Source organism: Desmodus rotundus, chromosome 11, assembly GCF_022682495.2.
Source record: "Desmodus rotundus isolate HL8 chromosome 11, HLdesRot8A.1, whole genome shotgun sequence".
Taxonomy (NCBI): Eukaryota; Metazoa; Chordata; class Mammalia; order Chiroptera; family Phyllostomidae; genus Desmodus; species Desmodus rotundus.
The window spans coordinates 71718860-71739693 of record NC_071397.1 but is presented as its reverse complement, the minus strand read 5'-3'; the positions used below and the strand labels follow the sequence as shown (position 1 = coordinate 71739693).

General features: G+C 39.3%; 1 protein-coding gene across 5 annotated transcripts in view; it reads right to left on the bottom strand.

Moving 5' to 3' along the window:
- Positions 1-8488: 8488 nt before the first annotated feature.
- The window catches only part of PKIB (cAMP-dependent protein kinase inhibitor beta), a 76655-nt gene continuing 64309 nt past the window's right edge, over positions 8489-20834 (bottom strand). For all 5 annotated transcript variants that reach the window (XM_045188732.3, XM_053914230.2, XM_045188729.3 and 2 more), the window contains 2 exons: positions 12735-12911; positions 8489-9718 (listed from right to left, as the gene is read on the bottom strand). In XM_045188732.3, coding sequence (XP_045044667.1) covers positions 9651-9718; positions 12735-12903 — 237 coding nt within the window. In that variant the 5' untranslated portion in view covers positions 12904-12911 and the 3' untranslated portion in view covers positions 8489-9650. The remainder of the gene's footprint in view (positions 9719-12734; positions 12912-20834) is intronic.

Here is a 20834-nt window from a genome sequence, read left to right as displayed (position 1 = left end):
TTGCCAATAGCCTGCTACTCAATGTACCATTAAGAACAATCTAACAATAGCCAGGGCGGGGGGGGGGGGGGGCGGGTGGGGACAGTGGGAAGAGGGGATTACAGGAACTACTATAAAGGACACATGGACAAAACCAAGGGGGAGGGTGGAGGTGGGGGAGGGATGTGGGTTCACCTGGGGTGGGGTGGAGGGATGGGGAGAAAAGGCATACAACTGCAATTGAATAACAATAAAAATTAAAAAAAAGAACTTTGCACCTCAATGTCAACCACACCCACCCATTTCTCACCAAGTATGCCTGGGGCAAGCGTTTCTGCCTCCCAGCTCCTTAGCCCCACCTGTAAATGCTCTCCCAGTCTCACAACTTGTGCTGTCCGTGCCCTGCGGCTCGGCTCGTATTCAGAGACAAGTACGTGCTCTCTCCACAAGAATGCCCAGAAAGGCAACCACAAGTGGTTTCCCTTCCTCCCTTTTCTGACTGCTGTTGCCAGAAACTCTCAAATGTGGTAACTCCAGAGCCATGTGATGAGAAGAGGAGGAACAGGAAGATTATTTCGAGGGATGAAAGACTTAAGGGAGAGAAATGTCTTTTTATGGTCACTGGCCACGGAGACGGGTTAGTTTCTTACCAAGTGTAGTGCGGTGATTCAGAACGTATAGGTAAGTCAGACAGGTGTCAGTGTGAGCTGCCTTTCCCACATCTGGAAAGAAGCAGTGAGGAGAGAGTGAGAACAGCTTTAGGAAAGAACACAGCTGAATGCACTTGAGTAGAAGTTTTATATAGCTTTACTTGCTATGCAGACTCTGATCATTCCTTCAATTTAATACTAAGAATCTTCAGTATCTCTCATTTGTTAAGTGTGCAGTTGTGGAGACCGCACACAGTGTCCAGTCCATATTTCCTTCCCAGCCAGGAAACTAAAGTGAGTCTCACAGACAGAAAACAACTTTAAGCAAACAAAACAAAGTATGAATTTGTACTATGCTACTATTCCTAATATTTGTATTCTGTGAGTTTTATGCTCTCAAAATATCCTTAAAATGACTCCAAAAGTCAGAGAACATCAAAATTAGGTAGAATTTAGAGGACTTCTCAGTAACTTCATTCTACAGGAGAACACTGAAGTTCTAAAAAAATTAAAAGTTATTTTGAAAAGAACCTGTGAATGGAAAAAAATGAAACACTCTTTCTTCTTCTTTTGGATTTTCCGTTTCCTCTCTCATGGCAGAATCATGAGGCCCCTTGGCCTCATTTTCTGCTAAGAGATGAATACATTATCTCCCCTGGTCTTCGCCCTTCTCACGCGATCTCTGGACGGACCATCTGGATGTCCATTGCTTTAGGGAGGCAGGTGTTCTCGTTGGCAGAATTGATTTCCCTTTGTTAATTACAGTCGAGGGGACAAGCATTTGGGGAGGAGCCCCAAGGCCATTGTGGCTGGGGTGTAGGGGAAGATAGGTAGAAAGGCGGGCCCATGGAGGGAAGGATGGTGTTAAGAAGCAGGTGAGCTTCTGCGAGGCTGCCCCAGAACCTTGTTGCCAAAGCAGCCCTATCTCAGAATTTAGCACTTAGGGCAGAGGGAACTAGTGTTTCTTGTTCTCCCTCCATATTTAGTCTTTTTTAAAAAAATCCCAACCTTGATAATAGACACTAAGAGAAGCTCATTCCTGCTTAGACCAAAGCCACCAAAGAGAGGCAGTGAGACTCAGGGGCAGCCTGGAGGTGGGTGGGTGGGGGGGCATCAATGTCACTAAAAGAACCTCAAGAAAAAGGAGGAAAGGGGGAGGACAGAGCTATTCTGTACTGCTGAGTACCCTTTAAATGGACTTTGTTTTAAAGTCTTATCTTTAAGCACATCCTCAACTTTCATCACTATCTTAACCTTGCAACCGATCTGTGCCTCAGTTTCCTCAGCTGTAAAATGAGGACAATACCTACGTGATAGGATTGTGTTAGAAGAGTTAATATGGATAAAGCACTTATTACAGAATCAGTATCTGGCACCTAGGAATCACTATAGAAATATTTGTTCTTAGTTAGGAAGATGATATAGGTTAGTGGCAAAAAGCACAGATTCTGGAGTCAATCTGCTTTCGTTTGAAACTTAGTGTGATCTTGGGCAAAGGCATCTCTGGGCCTGTTTTTTCACGTGTAGGGCTATTGTAAGATCTAAATCAATAACACCTGCAACACTCAGAACAGTCTTCAATGCATTTTAAGCATTATCCTCATCTGCTTTCTCTCACCCACACATGGCCCGTCAGTGAATACGGGACTTCTTGGCCAGTGAGAGCACTCCAGAGCCACCGAGAAGCTGTGCTCAGGACCTCTTGCCCCCAACAGAGACTCTGCCAAGACTGCTTGGCCAGCATCCCCTCTGTGCGCTCGACTTTCCCACAAAACAAACGTGGTTTGCGGGAAAAGCTTTCCCTCTCTATTGCTGCCCCTGGAAGATTGGGACTAATCCCGTAGTCAACCCCCATTCTGTTTTCATTAGCCTGTCTTTCTCCAAAGTGGAGGGGGAGATTGTTAAGTGACAGGAGATATTTTAAATTAAATCAATAATAAAGTTACACATTCACATACCATTTACTTGGGTTCAAGGTGTGCGGGGCTTTTCAAAAGTCTCAGAGTCAAATTCAAGATAGTACATTAAAAAAATAATAGCACATTTATATTTAAAACCATAAAAGGTCTGTTGTAAATCTGAGATTGTTGAATACTAAGAAGTGTTTTTAACTTGATTTTACTGATTTGTGTGCATGACTATTTTAAATTTTAAAAAAGGAAAGAAATCCAGTCACATGGAAGTAAATATTCTGGCCTTTGCATTCCTAATATATATTATTTTGAAAATGCATTAGAGCACTCTCTTTTGTTACTTAAGAACATAGGGAATCCTAAATAACCGATAGGCAAAGATTAGCACACTTTTAATCACTTTCTATTATAATTTCCTTTCTGTACAGCCTCTCAGAAAAATTGTGGTTGAAATACTAGTTTGTGTTTGCTCTATTTTGTGTTTTCAATAACCTTGGTCAACTCACCTAGCAGAATTGGTAAAACAAAATAAAATAAACTAGAAACCTTAAGAAACCTAGTTTGACTTTTGTGAAGTGCGTCAAAAGTGTAACACCAGCACCACCTAGTGTCTATTTTGAGTAAATCTCACAAATGAAAACTAAAGAGGAAAACAATTTATCCAAAGGCATACAGTAAAGTTAGATTAAATTTAGGTCAAAATCCTGGAATAAAATCTACATTTATTAACTAAAAGCTGATTTTTTTCTGTTGCTTCCCACAATATCACATAGCAAATATTTAAAAAGCAAATCCTTTTACTAATATAAATTCAAGTTCGGTGAAAATTTTCTTATAAAAAGGGAATATTTGAATGTCTAGTATGTCTAAAGAACCGTGAGAGCCTTCACAGAGCTGCCAAAGTCAATTTCTTACAATGTAAGGGGTGGCAAGACTTTTTTCCAATTTCTTGCTTTGAAAAGAACAGGCAATCCACATAGAGTACCTCTGGTGCTTCTCTGCTAGTCAGTCCCACCAAACATTGTTCAGCCTCGGAAACATGTGTATATATAGGAGCAAAGGATATGATTCCGTCCGCCCATGTGGCCCTAGTTTTAAGGTATTTATAGTTAAGGTATTTATAGTATAGATATCTATGAAAGATACTCATAGATATTAGGCCATCTCTAAATCCATTTTCTTCATCTGTAAAATGAGAAACATTAAAACTATTTTGTATGATTATTATAAATACCTCCTGCAGAAGGTCAGTGTGCCCTTTGCACAATCATGGTTGGGAGTGGCACTTCTCGGCTTTCCAGTTCAGCTTTTCTCCCCTTGGCCTCACTCTGGGTACTACCTCCCTGCCAGAGGTCCACCGGCTCCTCACCACTTTTCCACTCTTTCAGGGTCCTGCAAGGTGATGGCAACTTGTGCCTACCATAGAAAATATTTTCTGGAATAAGGTAAAAATATGAATCAATGAAAGAAGGAATGAATGAAAAAATGCCAAACAAAGAAATAAAATTGCTGTGCTAAGGTAGCAATGCCTTGTGATGGCTTATGTGATATACTACCTATGTAAAACTTTTCAATTTTCCTAGGAATCCTGAGTGGAATCCAGGCAGATTTAACAATGGAAATAAGCCAGTCAGAGAAAAACAAGCACGATATGATTTTACTTATATGTGGAATCTCATGAACAAAATAAAGAACCAAACAAAACAGAAAGAGACTCATAGATACAGAGAGACTGACAGCTGTCAGAGGCGGAGGGTTGTGGGGCTGGGTAAAAAAAGTGAAGGGATTAAACAAACAAACAAACAAACAAACAAACCCAAAACCCCACACAGACGGAGACAAGAGTACGGTGATTACCAAAGGAAAGGGGATAGGGGCTGCCAGAAAAGGGTAAAGGCAGATAAATGGTGATGGAGGGAGACTGGACTTTGGGTGGTGAAAAAAGAATACAATACACAGGTGATGTATTATGGACTTCTATACTTGAAACATATATACTTTTATTAGCCAACCTCACCCCAAGAAATTCAATAAAAATTTTTAAAAACACACACACACAAAAACAGATTCAAGGATGTGAGGGTTTGGGGCAAGGGGACCTTTCGGCGGAGCAAGGGTGCAAGGGAGGCAGCACACTCCTGCATCTGAGGACCCTATCTCGACCGCTGTTGCCGCTGTCTTACTTGCGCGGAAGGCAATCCCTAAATCCGTTTCCTTCATCGGCAAAATGAGAAACATTAACAACTGTTTTGTATGATTATTATTATGAAGCTTCAAAAGGACCTATTAGTGTGCTTAGTAATCACCAGTTACACAAAGCGTGACTATAATAATAGAATTATTCCTATTGATGTGTGCTCAACAAGAAGTCCATTCAAGGATCGAAACAGGCAGCAGTAGCACTGTCCCTTAGCCCTTTGTTTGAGCCCATGCTTCCATTTTAAACGGCTGCAAACTTTTGTGCTGAGAGTTGTCATCAGTAACTCTGAAAAAGAAAAGAAATCCACTCTGATTAATCAGTCCTAGTTTTAGCTAAGGAGTTGCTGATCATGGAAAGAAAAGAAATCAAAAACATAAAAGGAAAATCTACTTTAGCAAATAACATAGAAAAATATCAACAGATGTAGGACATTCACCTTAAAGTCACCAGCACCCTTTTTGCTCATAAAATTCATAATAATAATACTAATAAACTTTTGTTATGTATCGGGCACTTTCCTTAGTGATTTATCAGTGTTCACTAGTTTAACTTCCATAATAATTCACCATTTTTCACATTGCAGAAGTTGAAGCACAGAGAGTAAAATAACCAAAGTTATAAGAGCAAACGGCAAGGCTGTAATTTGAACTCGAGGTGTCGATTTCCATAGATAAGGCATCAGGCTACTCTCCCTCCTGTTCTCTCTCCTCCTCCTCATCTGCCCAAGCCGCCCAAGTCCCTTGAGCTGGCAAAACCGACGTGATGCAACGTCCCCTTTTGCCGCCCCCTGTAGTCACTCACGTTCTAAGGAGATTCAAATCTTTCAGCCAGATTACAAAAATATCTTTTGGCACATGACACAGAAGAGTTTCTTTTTGTTCTTTCTCCTCCTTTGTGCAGAATCAAGTTTCCAGATAGCTGGTTTATCATCCCCTTTTGTCTGTTTATCTCACAGTATTAATTCAATCTTTATAGTCATTAAAGCAAGAGGCTTGTAAAAAAAAATGGCAAAAATGGGCATGGAGATTTTCTTTAATGAGCCCCAACTATGTAGGTTTGTTGAAAGTCTCTACTTGCTGTAACAAAATACGGTACCATACATTCCCCCAAATAGCTTGATTTTTGAAAAAAGAAATTGGCAGTTGAATTCAACTTTTAAAAAAATCCTCCTCCAAGGATATACTTATTAATTTTAGAGAGAGAGAGAAACATCGATGAGAGAGAGAAACTGATAGATTGCTTCCTGTATGAGCCCTGACCAGGGGGGTATCAAACCCGCAAACTTTTGGTGTATGGGGACGACACTTCAACTAACTGAGCTACCCAGCCAGAGCAACTTTGTCTTTCAAATACTGATCTCTTCTTGTTCTCCTTTGTCTGAATTCCTTCTCAGGAAAAAAAAAAATCTTCTGTTGCAAATATTCAATAAGCTTGATACCTTGTGTAAGACAAAATACTTATAAATATGTATATAATGGGATGTTTCTGTGTGCACTGGGATGAATAAGTGATTCAGCATATACAGCATTCGGAATATATGTCATCACTAGCAATAATGAAGAACACGGCTTCATCTCTGGCCTTCTAAATGAGACACAAGCACCAAATACCACTGTGACCCAAGAGATACGTTCCTTTCCTTCTTTTCTACATTTTCATGGAACAAGTTACTTATTTAGATACTGACATAAGATTCTGTTTAGTTGCAGTAATTGTCATAAAACACTAGTGAGTGACTCATTATTAAAATGTTGGCAGCTCATTAGCATGATTGAGTTGGCATTAATGTGGTAATTACCATGAACTGCCAATTTTCATCATAGTGCCTTCCTCGAGATGCTGCTGCAGAGGAAGGCAGAAGATGGCCAAAGGAACAAACCCAGGGGCCCACCACCTTCCCTACTGAAGAAAGATGGCGAACGCTTCTGGAACAAAAATGATGGTGGTGATAGGTAATATTTATTGAATAATTGCTCTTTGCCAGGAATTAGTCAAGTGTTTTACATATACAGTTAGTCCTCACTTAATGTCATCAACAGCTTCTTGGAAACTAAGTGGAATTATTTGTAATGACATCAAAATTCCCAGGCTAATTGACATAAACAGGAGTTAGGCTCTTACGGATTATGCCTGGTCACAAAAACATCACCAGACTTCTAAGTCAGGACCCACAACACTGCCCTGACTGATGTGGCTCAGTGGGTTGGGCATCATCCCACAGACAGAAAAGTTGCCAGTTTGATTCCCAGTCAGGGCGAATGCCTGGGCCATGGGCCAGGCCCCCTGATGACATCAATGTTTCTTGTTTGTCTCTTCCCCTCTCTCTAAAATTAAATAAAACCTCTAAAAAACAAGACCCAAAGCATTTCTAATATTCAACATTGAAATAGATGTAAGCTATACATAAAGTTAATAAATATTAATAAAAACAATTAAGAATGATTTTCCAACTCACTTGTTCTAGTTCCAGGGTGCAGAGGGCTGGCTATCCTGCCAGCGCAGGGCACAAGACGGGAACCAACCTGGACAGGACACCCTTCCATCGCCGGTGCCATCACACACACACCCACACTCACTCAGACTGATACAGTTCAGACACTCCCGTTCACCTAACACGCATACCTTTGGGATGTAGGGGGAAGCAGGAGTGCCTGGAGAGAACCCGCGCAGACGTGGGGAGAATGTGCCAACTGTGCACAGATAATGGCCCTGGCTGGGAATTGATTTTTTTCCCTCACCAACATTGTAACAAGACAACGTTGAACAAAACCACCTTATCTGAAGACCTGCTGTACTATCTCATTTACTACTTCCATTAGTATGTGTATTATGTGTATGTGTATTATTAATACCATTCCAAGAGGATAAAATTGAGACACATGCTTGACGGTTAAACCGCACTCCAGGATTTCTCAGCCTGGGCACTACTGACACACAGGGCCAGGTCAGTCTTTGCTGTGAGCGTCTGCCCCATAGGACTGCCTGCAAGATGCGGAGCAGTTCAGCAAACATCCCCGGCCTCTGGCCACTAGATGCCAGTAGTGCCTTCTCTCCCCAGACCCCTCCCCTGCTTGTGGCAGCCAAAAATGTCTCCAGACATTGCCAGATGTCCTTTAGGAGGCACAATTGCCACCCTACCTAAGGTTGAAAACCACCGTTGTACTCTAAGCCTTCTTTATAATGATAGTATAATGTCACGCCATTAAATAACTCAGAAATACCATTTTAATGACTAAAGTATGTTTTATCGAATGTTAAATTAGTGCTACATCTAAAGTAGTATTTTTGATTTTTTAAAAATCCTGACCTGTGAATATGTCTATTGATATTTTAAGGGAGAGAGAGAGAGAAACGTGGATGTGAGAGAGAAACATCAATCGGTTGCCTGCCGTAAGTGCCCCCACCAGGGAGGGAACCCAAAACCTAGGTGTGTGCCCTGACCAGGAATCAAACCTGCAACCATTGGGTATATGGGATACTGCTCCAACCAACTGAGCTGCCCGGCCAGGGCAGCACTTTTGATTATTTTATAAAGAAAAATTTATATTTGAGAACTTAAAACAATCAGGTTCTTTGAAATCTGCCTCTTTGGTGTGTTTTACATATAAAGGTAAACTTCATCAATAAAATAATAATTAACAGGTGTTTTAAACTGCAAATACTCTTACCTCCCTGCTTTAAATGTGCTGCCACTTTTCACCTGGTGTACTTTAGAAGATAAAAATGAAGGAGACTTGCTTCAGTAACAGATTTAACAGTGAGAGTTTATTTGATTACTGTATACAGACATGGCCCAAGTTATAATCAAATCAAATAAAACTGCATGCATATATACTTGACAATAAAAATAAATTCATTAGTCACTTATTTTAAAATTCATAATTCCATTATCTCCTAAAATGTCTAATAAATCAACACTAAGGCTTTGGTTTTGGTTTTGTTTCTTTTAAAATATATACTTAAATATATATTAAAAGCAAGTATTTTGCTATTTCTACCTAAATCATTCACCAAATATTTAAGTGCCTACTCTTAGGTTACCTACTTTAGGAAAGATATAAAAATTAAAGTCTGCATTCCTGAGAAAATTATTTTAGAAACTAGTCATATATACACAACACCTTAAGAATAAGAGAAGACAGTATAAAGCAACTAATAAAGTGTTTTACATAATTCACATTAAAGAAAAACATACACATACACACACCAAAGTTAAGGAAGATAGTGAAATTCATTCACTAGGCATGTTACACATAAATAATTTGTCACAATTTTTGCATTTTGAGTCCACATGAAAAATCACAGTATGCATGGACTGGAAGCAATGTATGTCAGACAAAAACATCCTAGAGATTTAGGTTGTTAAGCTTTTACAATTTTTCCCCAAATCTTTTTAGGATTTGGGACAAAAAAAAATTGGTTAAAAGCAAACATTCTATCCTTACGGTTTTGACCTATTATTCCTTCTTACCATAAAACAGAAAAAAACAAGAAACACCATAATTTGCTACAAATTCCATAAAGTTTTTAATTAATGGTGTTTATAGTTACTGAGAAATGTTTTACCCACTATCGTAAAAATAGAATTAAGAACACATCTGGCTAAATAAATCCAAAAGAAGCAGTGGATTTTGTTGCGTTTATAAACAATGATAGGTATTTAAGTGATCATACATTTTTAACCTTTTCCTTGGGTGCAGTTTGGAAGTAAGCTGCCTTTTAATAACCTACATGGGGCATTGTGGTTGCGATCCAAGCGAATAGCATCACAACAAAATTATCTACTACACACATGTTGCTAGGGCTGCACTGTTACCATAGTTACTACCAGATCAAACATCTCGGGAAAGCAGAACCACTAGTCTCTCAACTTGCAGGAAGTCAGCACTCTTGGTAGCTTATGAGCCTTCATTTTCCTTCACTTGGGGGCTTTTCCAATTGGTCTTGTGTTGTTTCTTCATTTTTCTTTTTTACATCTAAAAATAAATGATTTTCATTCATATATTTAATATATTAAGATATATTTTATATTACACTGTAATAAAACCATTGCTCTTTTTCCTTTATATACCACAGTCACTTTCTACGTGGTTAAGACATACTTTGTCATCAGTCCAGACATGGAAACTACACAAAAAATGTCAGATCCCAGCTTTCGGTTTTTATTAGCAATTGGGAATGATTAATTTTTAAACCCTTAATAATATTTGTAGTTAGATAATTTTTTAAAATAGTCCTTAAATATGCTTATTTATACTGTTAAAAAAACATTGTCTCCTTGTCCATTTATCTGCCTACATCTGTCAATGCATTTCCTTTCGTGTATTCTTTAATATCTGGTGTTATATATTGACTGTATTTTTAGCACTTTAAGTTTCTTAGTTGATGTCTGACTTTATTTCAAATGATTGAAAGGAACATATAAAAGTAGTAAACATATTCTTTCAGATAATGGTTTCTTAAGTGACTAAAACAAAATGATGAAAACTCACTCTCCTACAGTACAGTTGCTCTCTTTTCCTTAACTACGTAAAGTCAACATGCATTAAGGTTTTTGTGTGTGTGTTTATAAACTTTATTGTGGCCTTTTATATTAGCAAGCAACTTCCCTACCTCAGTAGCTGAGAATGGTCCTCCAACAGCTACATCGTGTTCTGGTAATCATGGAGTAGTACCCCCTTATCTACCCACAGTTCCACTTTCTGCAGCTTTAGTCACCATGGTCCAAACACATGAAATGGAAAATTACAGATAAAAACATTCACAAGGTTTAACTGCAAACTGTTCTGAGTAGTGTGATGAAATCTCGTGCCATCCTGCTCCCTTCCACCTGGGACGTGAACCATCCCTTTGTCCAGAGTCACCAGGCTGTATACACTTTTGCCCGCAGGCACAGGGCAGCTGCCTTGGTTGTCAGATCAACTGCTGCGGTTTCGCAGGGCTTGTGTTCAAGTGACCGTGACTTTACTTAAAAGGGCCCCAAAGCCGTTCCCATAATTTGCATTCCAGTATATCATTATAATTGCTCTATTTTATTGTTAGTCATTGTTACTAATCTCTTGCTGTGCCTAATTTATAAATTAAACTGTACCATAGGCATGCATGTACAGAAGAAAACACTGCACGCAGGGTTTGGTAACAGCTGTGGTTTCAGGCAACTACTGGGGGTCCTGGGTATGTCCTGTAGATAAGGGGGAACTACCGTTATATGACATTGTCAAACTTACAAAGCCAAAAACATGACAGTTATTTTATTTCTTTTCTTTTTATGTCTTTTATCTCTTCTTTCACCTGATGTGTATACTATTCTACTTTTACTTGTAGTGAACCATCTGAGAAATGCAATGACCTTTAGAAAAAGGTGAGATAACCGTGGGACTCCAGGATCTGACCACAGTCCCTGGCCTAACAATGATGTATTTATTTCATAGGGATCAAACTAGGAACATTTGTAACTTTACCCAGTAATAACTTCCTGAGGCAAAGAGCTAAAAGCCCTCTTCTGGGGCATTAATGGGGTTGATGTGCAGAAGCTTCCAGCTCTCTTTTGGCTAACTGTCACCGGGAATAAATTTCTACACACATGGAGTTCACTTTGACAACTAAAATGGGATGATCCAGCAATATTGCTTCTAGGAATATATTCGAAGAAACCCAAAACACTAATTTGAAAGACTACGTTCAACCCTATATACATTGCCATGTTATTTACAATAGCCAAGATCTGGAAGCAGACAAAGTGCCCATTGGTAAATGAGTGGATAAAAAAGCTGTGATGCATTTACAAAATCAACTACTACTCAGCTGTAAAAAAGAAGGAAATCTTACCTTTTGCACCAGCATGGCTGCACCTGAACAATACTATGCTAAGTGAAATAAGCTGGTCAGAGAAAGAGAAATGCCATATGATTTCACTTATATGTGGAACCTAATGGACGAAATAAACTAACAAGCAAATTAGAAATACAGTCCTAGATACAGAGAATAGACTGACAGCTATCAGAGGGGCGGGGAGTTGGGGGGCTGGGTGAAAAAAGTTAAGGGGTTAAGAAGAAGAAAAGAACAGTATAGATATGGACAGAAGTATGGCAATTGCCAGAGGGATGGGGTGGGACGAGATGGAAGAGGGCAAGGGGAGACACATGGTGGTGGAAAGAGACTTGACTTCGGGTGGTGAGTGTACCATGAAGTGTGAAAACGATGTGTTATAGAGTTATATGCTGGAGACCAATGTCCCTCCAATAAATTCAATTAAAAAAAGAAAACAAATAAAATGGGTCCCAAGCCACAGGTATTTTGGTAATGACTTAAAATTGAAATTATCTTTAACTTCTTCGAGTGTTTTTTAAAAGAAAAAATTCTTTTAAACCTTTATTAAAATTATAATTACATTTAATTCTTAGAAAACTAAACTCTGCAAGCTATATGAACTGTATGTAAGCCATGGGAAGAAAGAACCAAGCTTTTCTTTCATTGGCTTGACAGCTCTCCTTTTTTCTTAGTTCAACTACTGGTTGAAGAATGATCATCTTTTATACAAACGCCTTAAAGATCTCCTCTCTAGTTGATAAGTAAACTTCTTCTAAGAGAAGTAGCTAAGCTTATAGAATACTGCAGGGAAGCAGAAGTTTCCAGAATGATTTGTCAATGGATGGCAGGAGAAAAATTATATTGTTTCTGAGTACTTCTTGATTAATTTTATAAGTTCATTGAGGGAAAGGATAATGCCCAGTCGCCAGCACTATGCATGATAATACACATCCAATGAATAAATAAATGTTCAGTTTCCACCTATACACCATGAGATAGAAAGATGAAATTGTCCACTTTCGGAAAGCCTGAAAAATCTACTTAGCCTTAAACAAAAGCTGAAACGTTCTAGTAAACAGTAAAAAAAAAAAAAAAACCAACCCAAAACACACTTAAAAGGGAGACTTTCAGAGGAAAGAATTAAGAGAAGTGTTGCTGATTTTAACAGAATTTTGCTGTTACCTTCTTTGATGGAGAGGGCATCCAGTTCAAGGGGCAGCTCTGACGTTCCGCCTGTCCCAGCGGAACCCTGGATGTCTGGGATGGCATTCCGGCGGCCTGCCCTCGCTGAAGATGCAAAATTGTTGACCACAGCCTCCACATCAGTCATTTCTGAAGCATCTGTCCTCATAGCAACTTCTACAAATAGGATGTGAACATAGAGAAAAGGATGAGCCTATTCTGAGGCAAATGTTCACACCCGTGGCTGAAAGGCATGGGTTGATCAAATACACAACAGCCTTGAAAATCTAATCATTGATCACATCCCGCATCTATGTTCACTGTGCTGGTGCTGGAGTTTCCAACTGCACATTCGCTCAATGGAGCAGGAAGTTCTCAGTGTGAGCCAGATTGCTATAGATAACCCCTGAGGCAAACAGAGCCACTTGGATGTTTTAGGGTGCAGTAATCTCTTACCTTTTGTTCTGCCTTTCTATGGAAGGATCAGCCAAAAGGGGCTTGGAAGGAAATGAACACTGACTTGTCTGACCATTCTCACACAGACTCTGCCTGCCAGGATTCGCTTTGGGTACTTGTTCAGTTTGAAACCAAATCACTATAATTTGTGGGAGCAAACAAAACACATGCTGTTCCTACTCTTTAGAAATAAGAAATTAAATTTTATCTCAAAGGCTTTTCCTCCCAGTGACAGCTGTGTATTTCTATCTGTTCTCTTCTTAGACCCAATTTTCAATGCTGCATATTCACGTTGGGGAGAGTAGGACCTGTACAATCTTCTCTTGCTTTCAAGTGGACATGGTAATTACTAGTGCTTTTCTAAGCAACCTTTATCTTCCCAGCATCTGTCTGTCTCTATGAAAAGATTCTCAAGAGATCATTCACTGTACAGGGAAGGAAGGAGCAGAGAGTTTTATTCTAAAACTCTTTCATATGATGTATTCTTTCATTAACCTTTAAAAAATGTAAATTACAGTTGATGTACAATAATATATTAATTTCAGGTGTACAACCACATGACGGGACATTTATATAACTTATGATCATCCTGATAAATCTAGTACCCATCTGACACCATATATAGCTATTACATATTATTGACTATATTCCCCATCCCCATGAAGATTCTGTAACTAAGTACATCTTTGCCTTTTTTACCCATTCCTCCAATTCCCTCCCCTCTGGCAACCATCAAAATGTTCTCTGTATCATATGATGTTTTCTAATGAATCTTCCCTAAGAAGTCAACACTGAACACTATGTCAAGAGTAGGAGGAGCAGGAACACGCATTTGTTGAGAAGCCATTAAGTGTCAGGCTCTCAGCTGGGCATTCAGAGCACCGAAGAATGGCATATCCCCTGTTTTTCGGGGACTTGCACTCTCAAAGGAAGAATGAAGGAATATATGCAAAGACACATAACACCATAACACAGAGTGTGCTGCGTGTCAACCAAGGGATGGAGATGATGATCATTTGTGGCACTTGGGGGCAGAAATATGTGCACTTGGGCCTATAGAGAGCAAATCAAACTTTTCTTTGTAGTTGGAAGAAAGCCCTTTCCAATCAGTTAACTTCAATTCAGAAAATGCTAAAAATTAAGGGAAATAGTCACAGAATACGGTTCATTTGATACAAAAAATGCAACTCTTTTGGTCTATAGCACTCAAGACATGCACATTGAGCTCAGTGTCGGCCTGAAGAATCCAGAAGTAATCTAGCCCATATTCCAGATGCCTTCATCTTTTTAGGAATTATGGAAAATTTGAGGACAATGCTAGATTTTCAGACACAATTTTGGAATGAGTTAGATTTCTGTTTAATATTTGCCAAACGCCTGGCATTGACAATACAGGGTAATTTTAATGTACAGAGCACTGGGCTATCAGTCAAAAAGAACATTACAGGCTTACAAGGTGATATTGGTTAATCCATTTAATTTCTCTAAGTCATGGTTCCTCCCCTATATAGTGAGTATAAAAAGATGGCCTGACTGATTCACAGGATTCCTGTGAAAAATGAATGAAATAAAGGATAGAGAAACTCTTTGTAACTATAAAACCATGGGGCTGATTACTCATACAGCATCACTGATTCATACGGCATTGTTGTTCACGTCTCACTAAGTTTTATTTACTCCACCATTCTCCTAGTATCCCCTTTAACTGGAAATATCTTCCTATTGGAAAACCTCTTAAGTTTTCTAAGAGGGAAACGAGTTTTCTAAGAGAAAAGCTATGAGGTAGTGAGGAGTAACCCTCACTGTGTGGATGTGGAAACTGGCACTCAGGGAGGTTAAGTGACGTATTTAAAGTTGCACAGCTGCTAATCTAGCATCCAGGGAGGTAAATTCAGTGGCCGTTTACTCTGAAAGCAAGATGACGTGGATTACCATGGGATTAATTTTCTAAATCTCTGAGATATGTATAAATAGCCACACAATAGCTAGTTCAGATTCTGCCCAACCTTGTTTTTTAAAATAAATAAATAAATAAATGTTGCTATCTTGTGAGCACCCCCGTGACACGTGGATTTCAATTAGAGATCTCTTCTCTACTTGGGAGCAGTACCTGACCCCAGTTTGGAAACAGACCTCATTTGCAGGCCTCCGCTCTGTCCTCAGCCAATTCACAGCACATCCGAAGCCATGGCCATGATCCCATGTTAATTTCTGTGAAAACCTTCCTGTGAAACTACAACTATGCTAAGCCTGGAGGAGCAGTTCCATGAATACCTTGATTACTACTGGCCAGATAGTCCAAAATCTTCAAGTGGAAGATACAAACAGATACAAAAAATTAAGAAAAATAATTATATGCTATATAATTTATGTTAAGTAAATGGGTGAGATGGGGTTTTGTTTGTTTCTTTCTTTGTTTTTTAGCAAAATGGGATATGTTGAAGGAGTATAGAGTTAGCATTTGTGTATTGAAAGAAAACTTCCAAAAGGTAGCCTGTAGAACAGGCTATCAACATGGAAGGAAAGATTCTGGGCTCCAAGTTTATTTCAAGGTTTCTTTGCTGCTGGCTGCTATTTTTGGCTGCTGTTTTTGCTTTTACCTTTATTATTTTTCTAAATTAGTTCTTTTATGGATTGGTGTTAGAGAACAAGCTCATCACAAAACTAAAAGTTTGTCAAAGTTAGCTCATTAACTCTCCTTTTAAGATAAAAAACAAAACTGGATATGCAGGGAGGCCAAGCAACAGGCTGCTCTTCTCTGGAGCTTCACTTGGTCATTTCTCAACTGCCACTCAGCACCACCTTCCCTTCAGAGCCCAGCGCTGATGCTGCGTGACCAGGACGTCACGCTCCACCACAAGACGAACAACTCACCCAGCCCGGTCCCACAGGACTATGGGGAGAGGAAGCTTGCTGCAGTGAAAAGCCATCTGCTCTTCCCGACAGAATGTGTCTGTGACGTAGAGGTCACTGGCAGGAGCATATGACCCCAGTGGGTGATTCTTAACCGGGTTCATTTGATTCCCTGGCAAGGAGGATTATTGCAGTGCTGACAGTATTCTGAAAGCCCATAAAGGAGAAAATGGTTAAGAAAGCTGTATATATTATGTTATGGAACATTATACAGCTGTTGTACAGAATGTATTAAATCCAATTAGATCTACCTATGGAGATGTGTCCATGATAGATTTTGAAATAAAACAAGTTTAAAAAGTAATATGTACAGTGTGTGTATGTTGGGAGCCAATAATGAATATAATGTGATTTCAACATTGTACAAGAATAAAATCCTAGTTGGGGATGTGAGAACAAGTAGAATATTCACCATTTTTCAGTACCTTCTTACATATTTTAACTTGTAATAATGCACATGTTACTTTTGTAATTTAAAAGAATTAAAACATAGTCACCTGGCAAAATTATGAATACACAGATATTCTAGCACAGAAAGGCTCTAAAAATAACATTTTGGTAAGTTAACCAAAAATAGCATACCTCTAACTAAAAGCTTCTCTGTCTTCCAAATAGTCATCTTACTTGTCTGTTACTATCCTAAGTAACAATGATCGCCTGTGCTTGACATACATGCAAATTGCTCTCTCCAAATGCTTTGTGTCATTTAAAAAGTGTATAGCCTATAGGAAGATGAGGAAACACTGCTAAAAAAAACAAAAGAGAGATTAACTTGCAGGTTCTTCTAATTCTGAGCTTAAAAAGCTAAGTTTATGTTTGCTAACCAAGACAGCTGACTCACCAGGAATTCCCTTTTTCTTCTACAGAATTAGCAGAGAAATTTGGATGAGTTCTGCTTTGTCAACTGTGGCTGCTTACAGGAGCTGAAACCATTTGGACATTTGGAGATTCCTCAGAAGCCCTTGCATGCCCACAGCAAGGTAATGTGGTTAAGATGGCATGTGACAAACTCCTATCTCTTTCGCAGATACACGAATTTCAGGATGCCTTAACAAAAGACCATTACAGAGGCATATACACACATGCAATCCAGCCTCTTTGCAGTCTCCGAAGCAACAGCGGCACCACCGAAGAAGACAAAGATGTTTAAGCTAAATGGAGCACTGGAGGAATATATACATTTAAAAAAATCACTAGTCAACTCCCAGTGGGCTCAAAAGAGCCTGTTATGAAAAGTATATGTTATATAAGCACACTTTTAAACAAATAGGTTTTGCAAGCTATTTTCTTCCCAACTGAGACACTCCATACTTTTAGCTCATACTCATTCATTTCTGAAGCTTTTTTTAAAAAAGATTTTATTTATTTATTTTTAAGGAGAGGGGAAGGGAAAAAGAGAGGGAGAGAAACATCAATGTGTGGTTGCCTCTCACGTGTCCCCAACCAGGGATCTGGCCTGGCAACCGAGGCAGGTGCCCTGACTGGGAACAAACTGGTGACACTTTGGTTCGCAGGCCAGTAATTCAATGCACCGAGCCACACCAGCCAGGCCTCTTTTCTGAAGCTACTTTACTTTAATCCAAACCTGCAAGGAGGTGGACACCTCTTTTCTACTCTCTGGATCCAGAGCACTTTCCCCATCTCCCACAGTGGAACAGCTACTTATTCTGCATGTCCGACTTGAAATAAACTTCTTACCCTCTAAAGTAGTTCTTTGGAGGTATGAGTCAGGCTATCTGAAAAAACGCTTAAAGTAACAAAGAAGGAACACATGCATTTTGGACAGTCAGTGTTCTTCCTGGCCGAAAGACACAGAGAAAAAGATACCAACACACACTGGTCTTAGCTGATAACTGTCTTTCCAACTTTTAATACCTTAATACCTTATGCCAGAGTTCTCTAGTTCTCTGCCTACAGATCATTCTTTTGTATGACTGTTTGGAACATACAAACCTCTTCCAAACAAAGAACTATAACAGTTCCTTCTCAACATGGACCAACAGAAACAGATAGTTATTTACCCAGTCAACATTTATTAGCTCCTGCTGAATTATTAAGTGCCTGGCTTTGTGCTAGGCCCAGAAGCTACAAAAAGGGATCCCCAGTCTGGTGAGATCAAACATATTCTGATCTTTTCAGTGACAGTTCTTGAACTCAACTCCTATTCTTTGCAAATAAAGTAAAATTATCCACTCCAAAATGTGAATCTTTTAACATATCTCTTATTCACGTAAGTATCAAGACCATTCTAGGCCAAACAGAGCTTACATGGAATGTGTGTACATATATAAAGATTATACTTTTAACTTAGAGACCTTCCTCTTCTTAAAAGTTTCTCTGTACATGGCATTGCTGTGATCCAAGTCTGTGCCAGAGGAAAGTCTCCCTCTTGTCCGCTGACACAGACTTTTGTCATGTTCAGGCTCTTGCTTGCTAATGACTCCAATAGACCCTTCCACCCATCATGGTGGGCCTCTGGAGGCAATTTTTATCACAGAAAAATGTTGATACCTTAAACCTGTAAAGTTCAAAATGAAAACCCAATTGATTTTCATAATCTCCCAGGTAAAGTAATGGACCAATCTGAATACCTACCTGTCCGACACAATGACACCTATTGTACTAAGATAACATCACTCAGAATAATACTGCGGGCTGATATGAATAAAGACAAAGACATTAACTGCATTAATCCATGTAACCCCCTTGAGAGTCCGGGCACATTTAACTGGTCATCCTACTCTCCTTAGTTTCCTGCTAGAAAAACTTCTTTAATACATTAAGAATTGTTGGCATTTAGGTTGACAAGGGCTTCTCTTGACCCCTTGCAACTTCCCAAAAGGACCATAAAACTTCGCCCATTATTGCAGGAATTTAAATTTGAAAGGGCCTTACAGTGCAACCTGCAGACCCTAATACTTAAGTAAAGTTAAGTAATTTAACACCAACTCTGTGCAAAACACTGTGCTAGTTTCTGTGGAATTAGCCGTAATAAGAAAGGACTTCCCCTGCCTCAGCTGAGAACTGGAAAGACTGCGGGCCAGGCAGCTACTCCCATGCACAGAGGAGGGGGCGGTTAATTGCAAGAGAAAACAGGCCGGGGCTGCCCAGGGAACATAACGTTAGAGTGGGGTTCCAGAGAACAAGTAAGCCAACTCCAGGGAGAGACTGCTCTCAGACCATCCATGTCTCATCTTTGCCCTTTTCCGACCATTTGGACACAGCGTTCCTAAGTTTCACAAGGAGCACCAAGACTCTCCAAGCTCACAAAAGCCCAAGGGCTGCTTTGGCACTAGTGAGACGATGATACAATTTTGAGGTTCATGTGATGCGCTTGCACCCTTCCCACCTCATAAAGAGCACAGCCTGTCTGTGCAGGGGGCTTCAAACGCAAGACCTGAGAAGTCGGTTCCTTTTTTAATCAGACTGTGGTTTTAAAGTGACATCAGTAGGAAGGAGAAAAGGAGAAGTTAACTCTGACCAACTTGGTCACCCTAGAAATGACTCTGCCTGGTACACGAACTTCGAATTCATATATAATAATACTGTATTAAAAAATAACATTTTACAGTAAACAGTTTTGAATTAAAAACTATGTTACAACACCATACACAGTTATTACAATGTGTGGTGTTAGGGGGATACTAGACTTATTGGGGTGACCACTTTGAGTTACATAAATGTCTCATCACTATTTGTACACCTGGAACTAATATAATATCTTATGTCAACTGTAAGGGAAAAACAATCATTGTTAAAAGGCTCTATGTCCCTTTTGATCACCCACCTCTTTGTACCAAGCAGACTTCACGTTCTTTTCAAAGCCTCGTTATGTAATTTAGACTTGCGCATGTTCAGAAGAAAAGCTTTCAAGTGAAGAGTTCAAAGGAAAGCTTTGAGCAATGACATTACTAAACTACATGAATGCCCCCTTGGGATGACAGCCCTTAAGTTAGTCCTGATGTGTGTTAAACTGTATATATGGAGCAACAGAAAGTTTGGGTGACTGAAAGTGAACATTCCTGAAGTTGAATCCCACATTGCCTGCATTTGTGACTTAATAAGATTTCTCTGTTAATTAAATTCCCACAGTTATTAAAAGTAAGATTAATATTACCTATTTTACTTACCTTGGAACCAAACAAACCAACAGATATGGATAAACCACATGGATAAAATTTGTTTAGAAATCACTAATATTAATTTATAGGCACTATAATAGATTATCATTATAAACACCAATTATCTTGTTAAATTCTAGTGTTGATGTGGCTTAAAAGCTTCTTATGTGAATTATAAAGACCAAAAGAGATTAACATTGATACATTACCAGAAACTTGGTGTTCAGAAGAGAGGAAGCATTAAAAAAATCCTTTACAATCCCCCCACCACACACACACACACTCACTCACTCACTCACTCACTCACACACAAATACCACACTGGCTGCTCTGCAAGGTCTGTTCCAGATAGGCCACCTGTCCTAGAAGTTCACATCCCCCTGACCACTCACCAGAGTTTGTTCCTAAGGGTGAAACTTTCATACACTTGGAGCAACAAAAACATGTTTAAGTCTTTCTGTCATAGTTAAAATAAGATTAAAATTCTCAATTTCTTCATGATGCCCGAAAAACAATTCTTAGTCACAGAATTTGTGGGAAAACTCTGCTTTCTCAGTGAGGCTCATGCTGACCGCCCCGTTGAAAAAGTGTCTCCTCCTGTAGCTCCTGA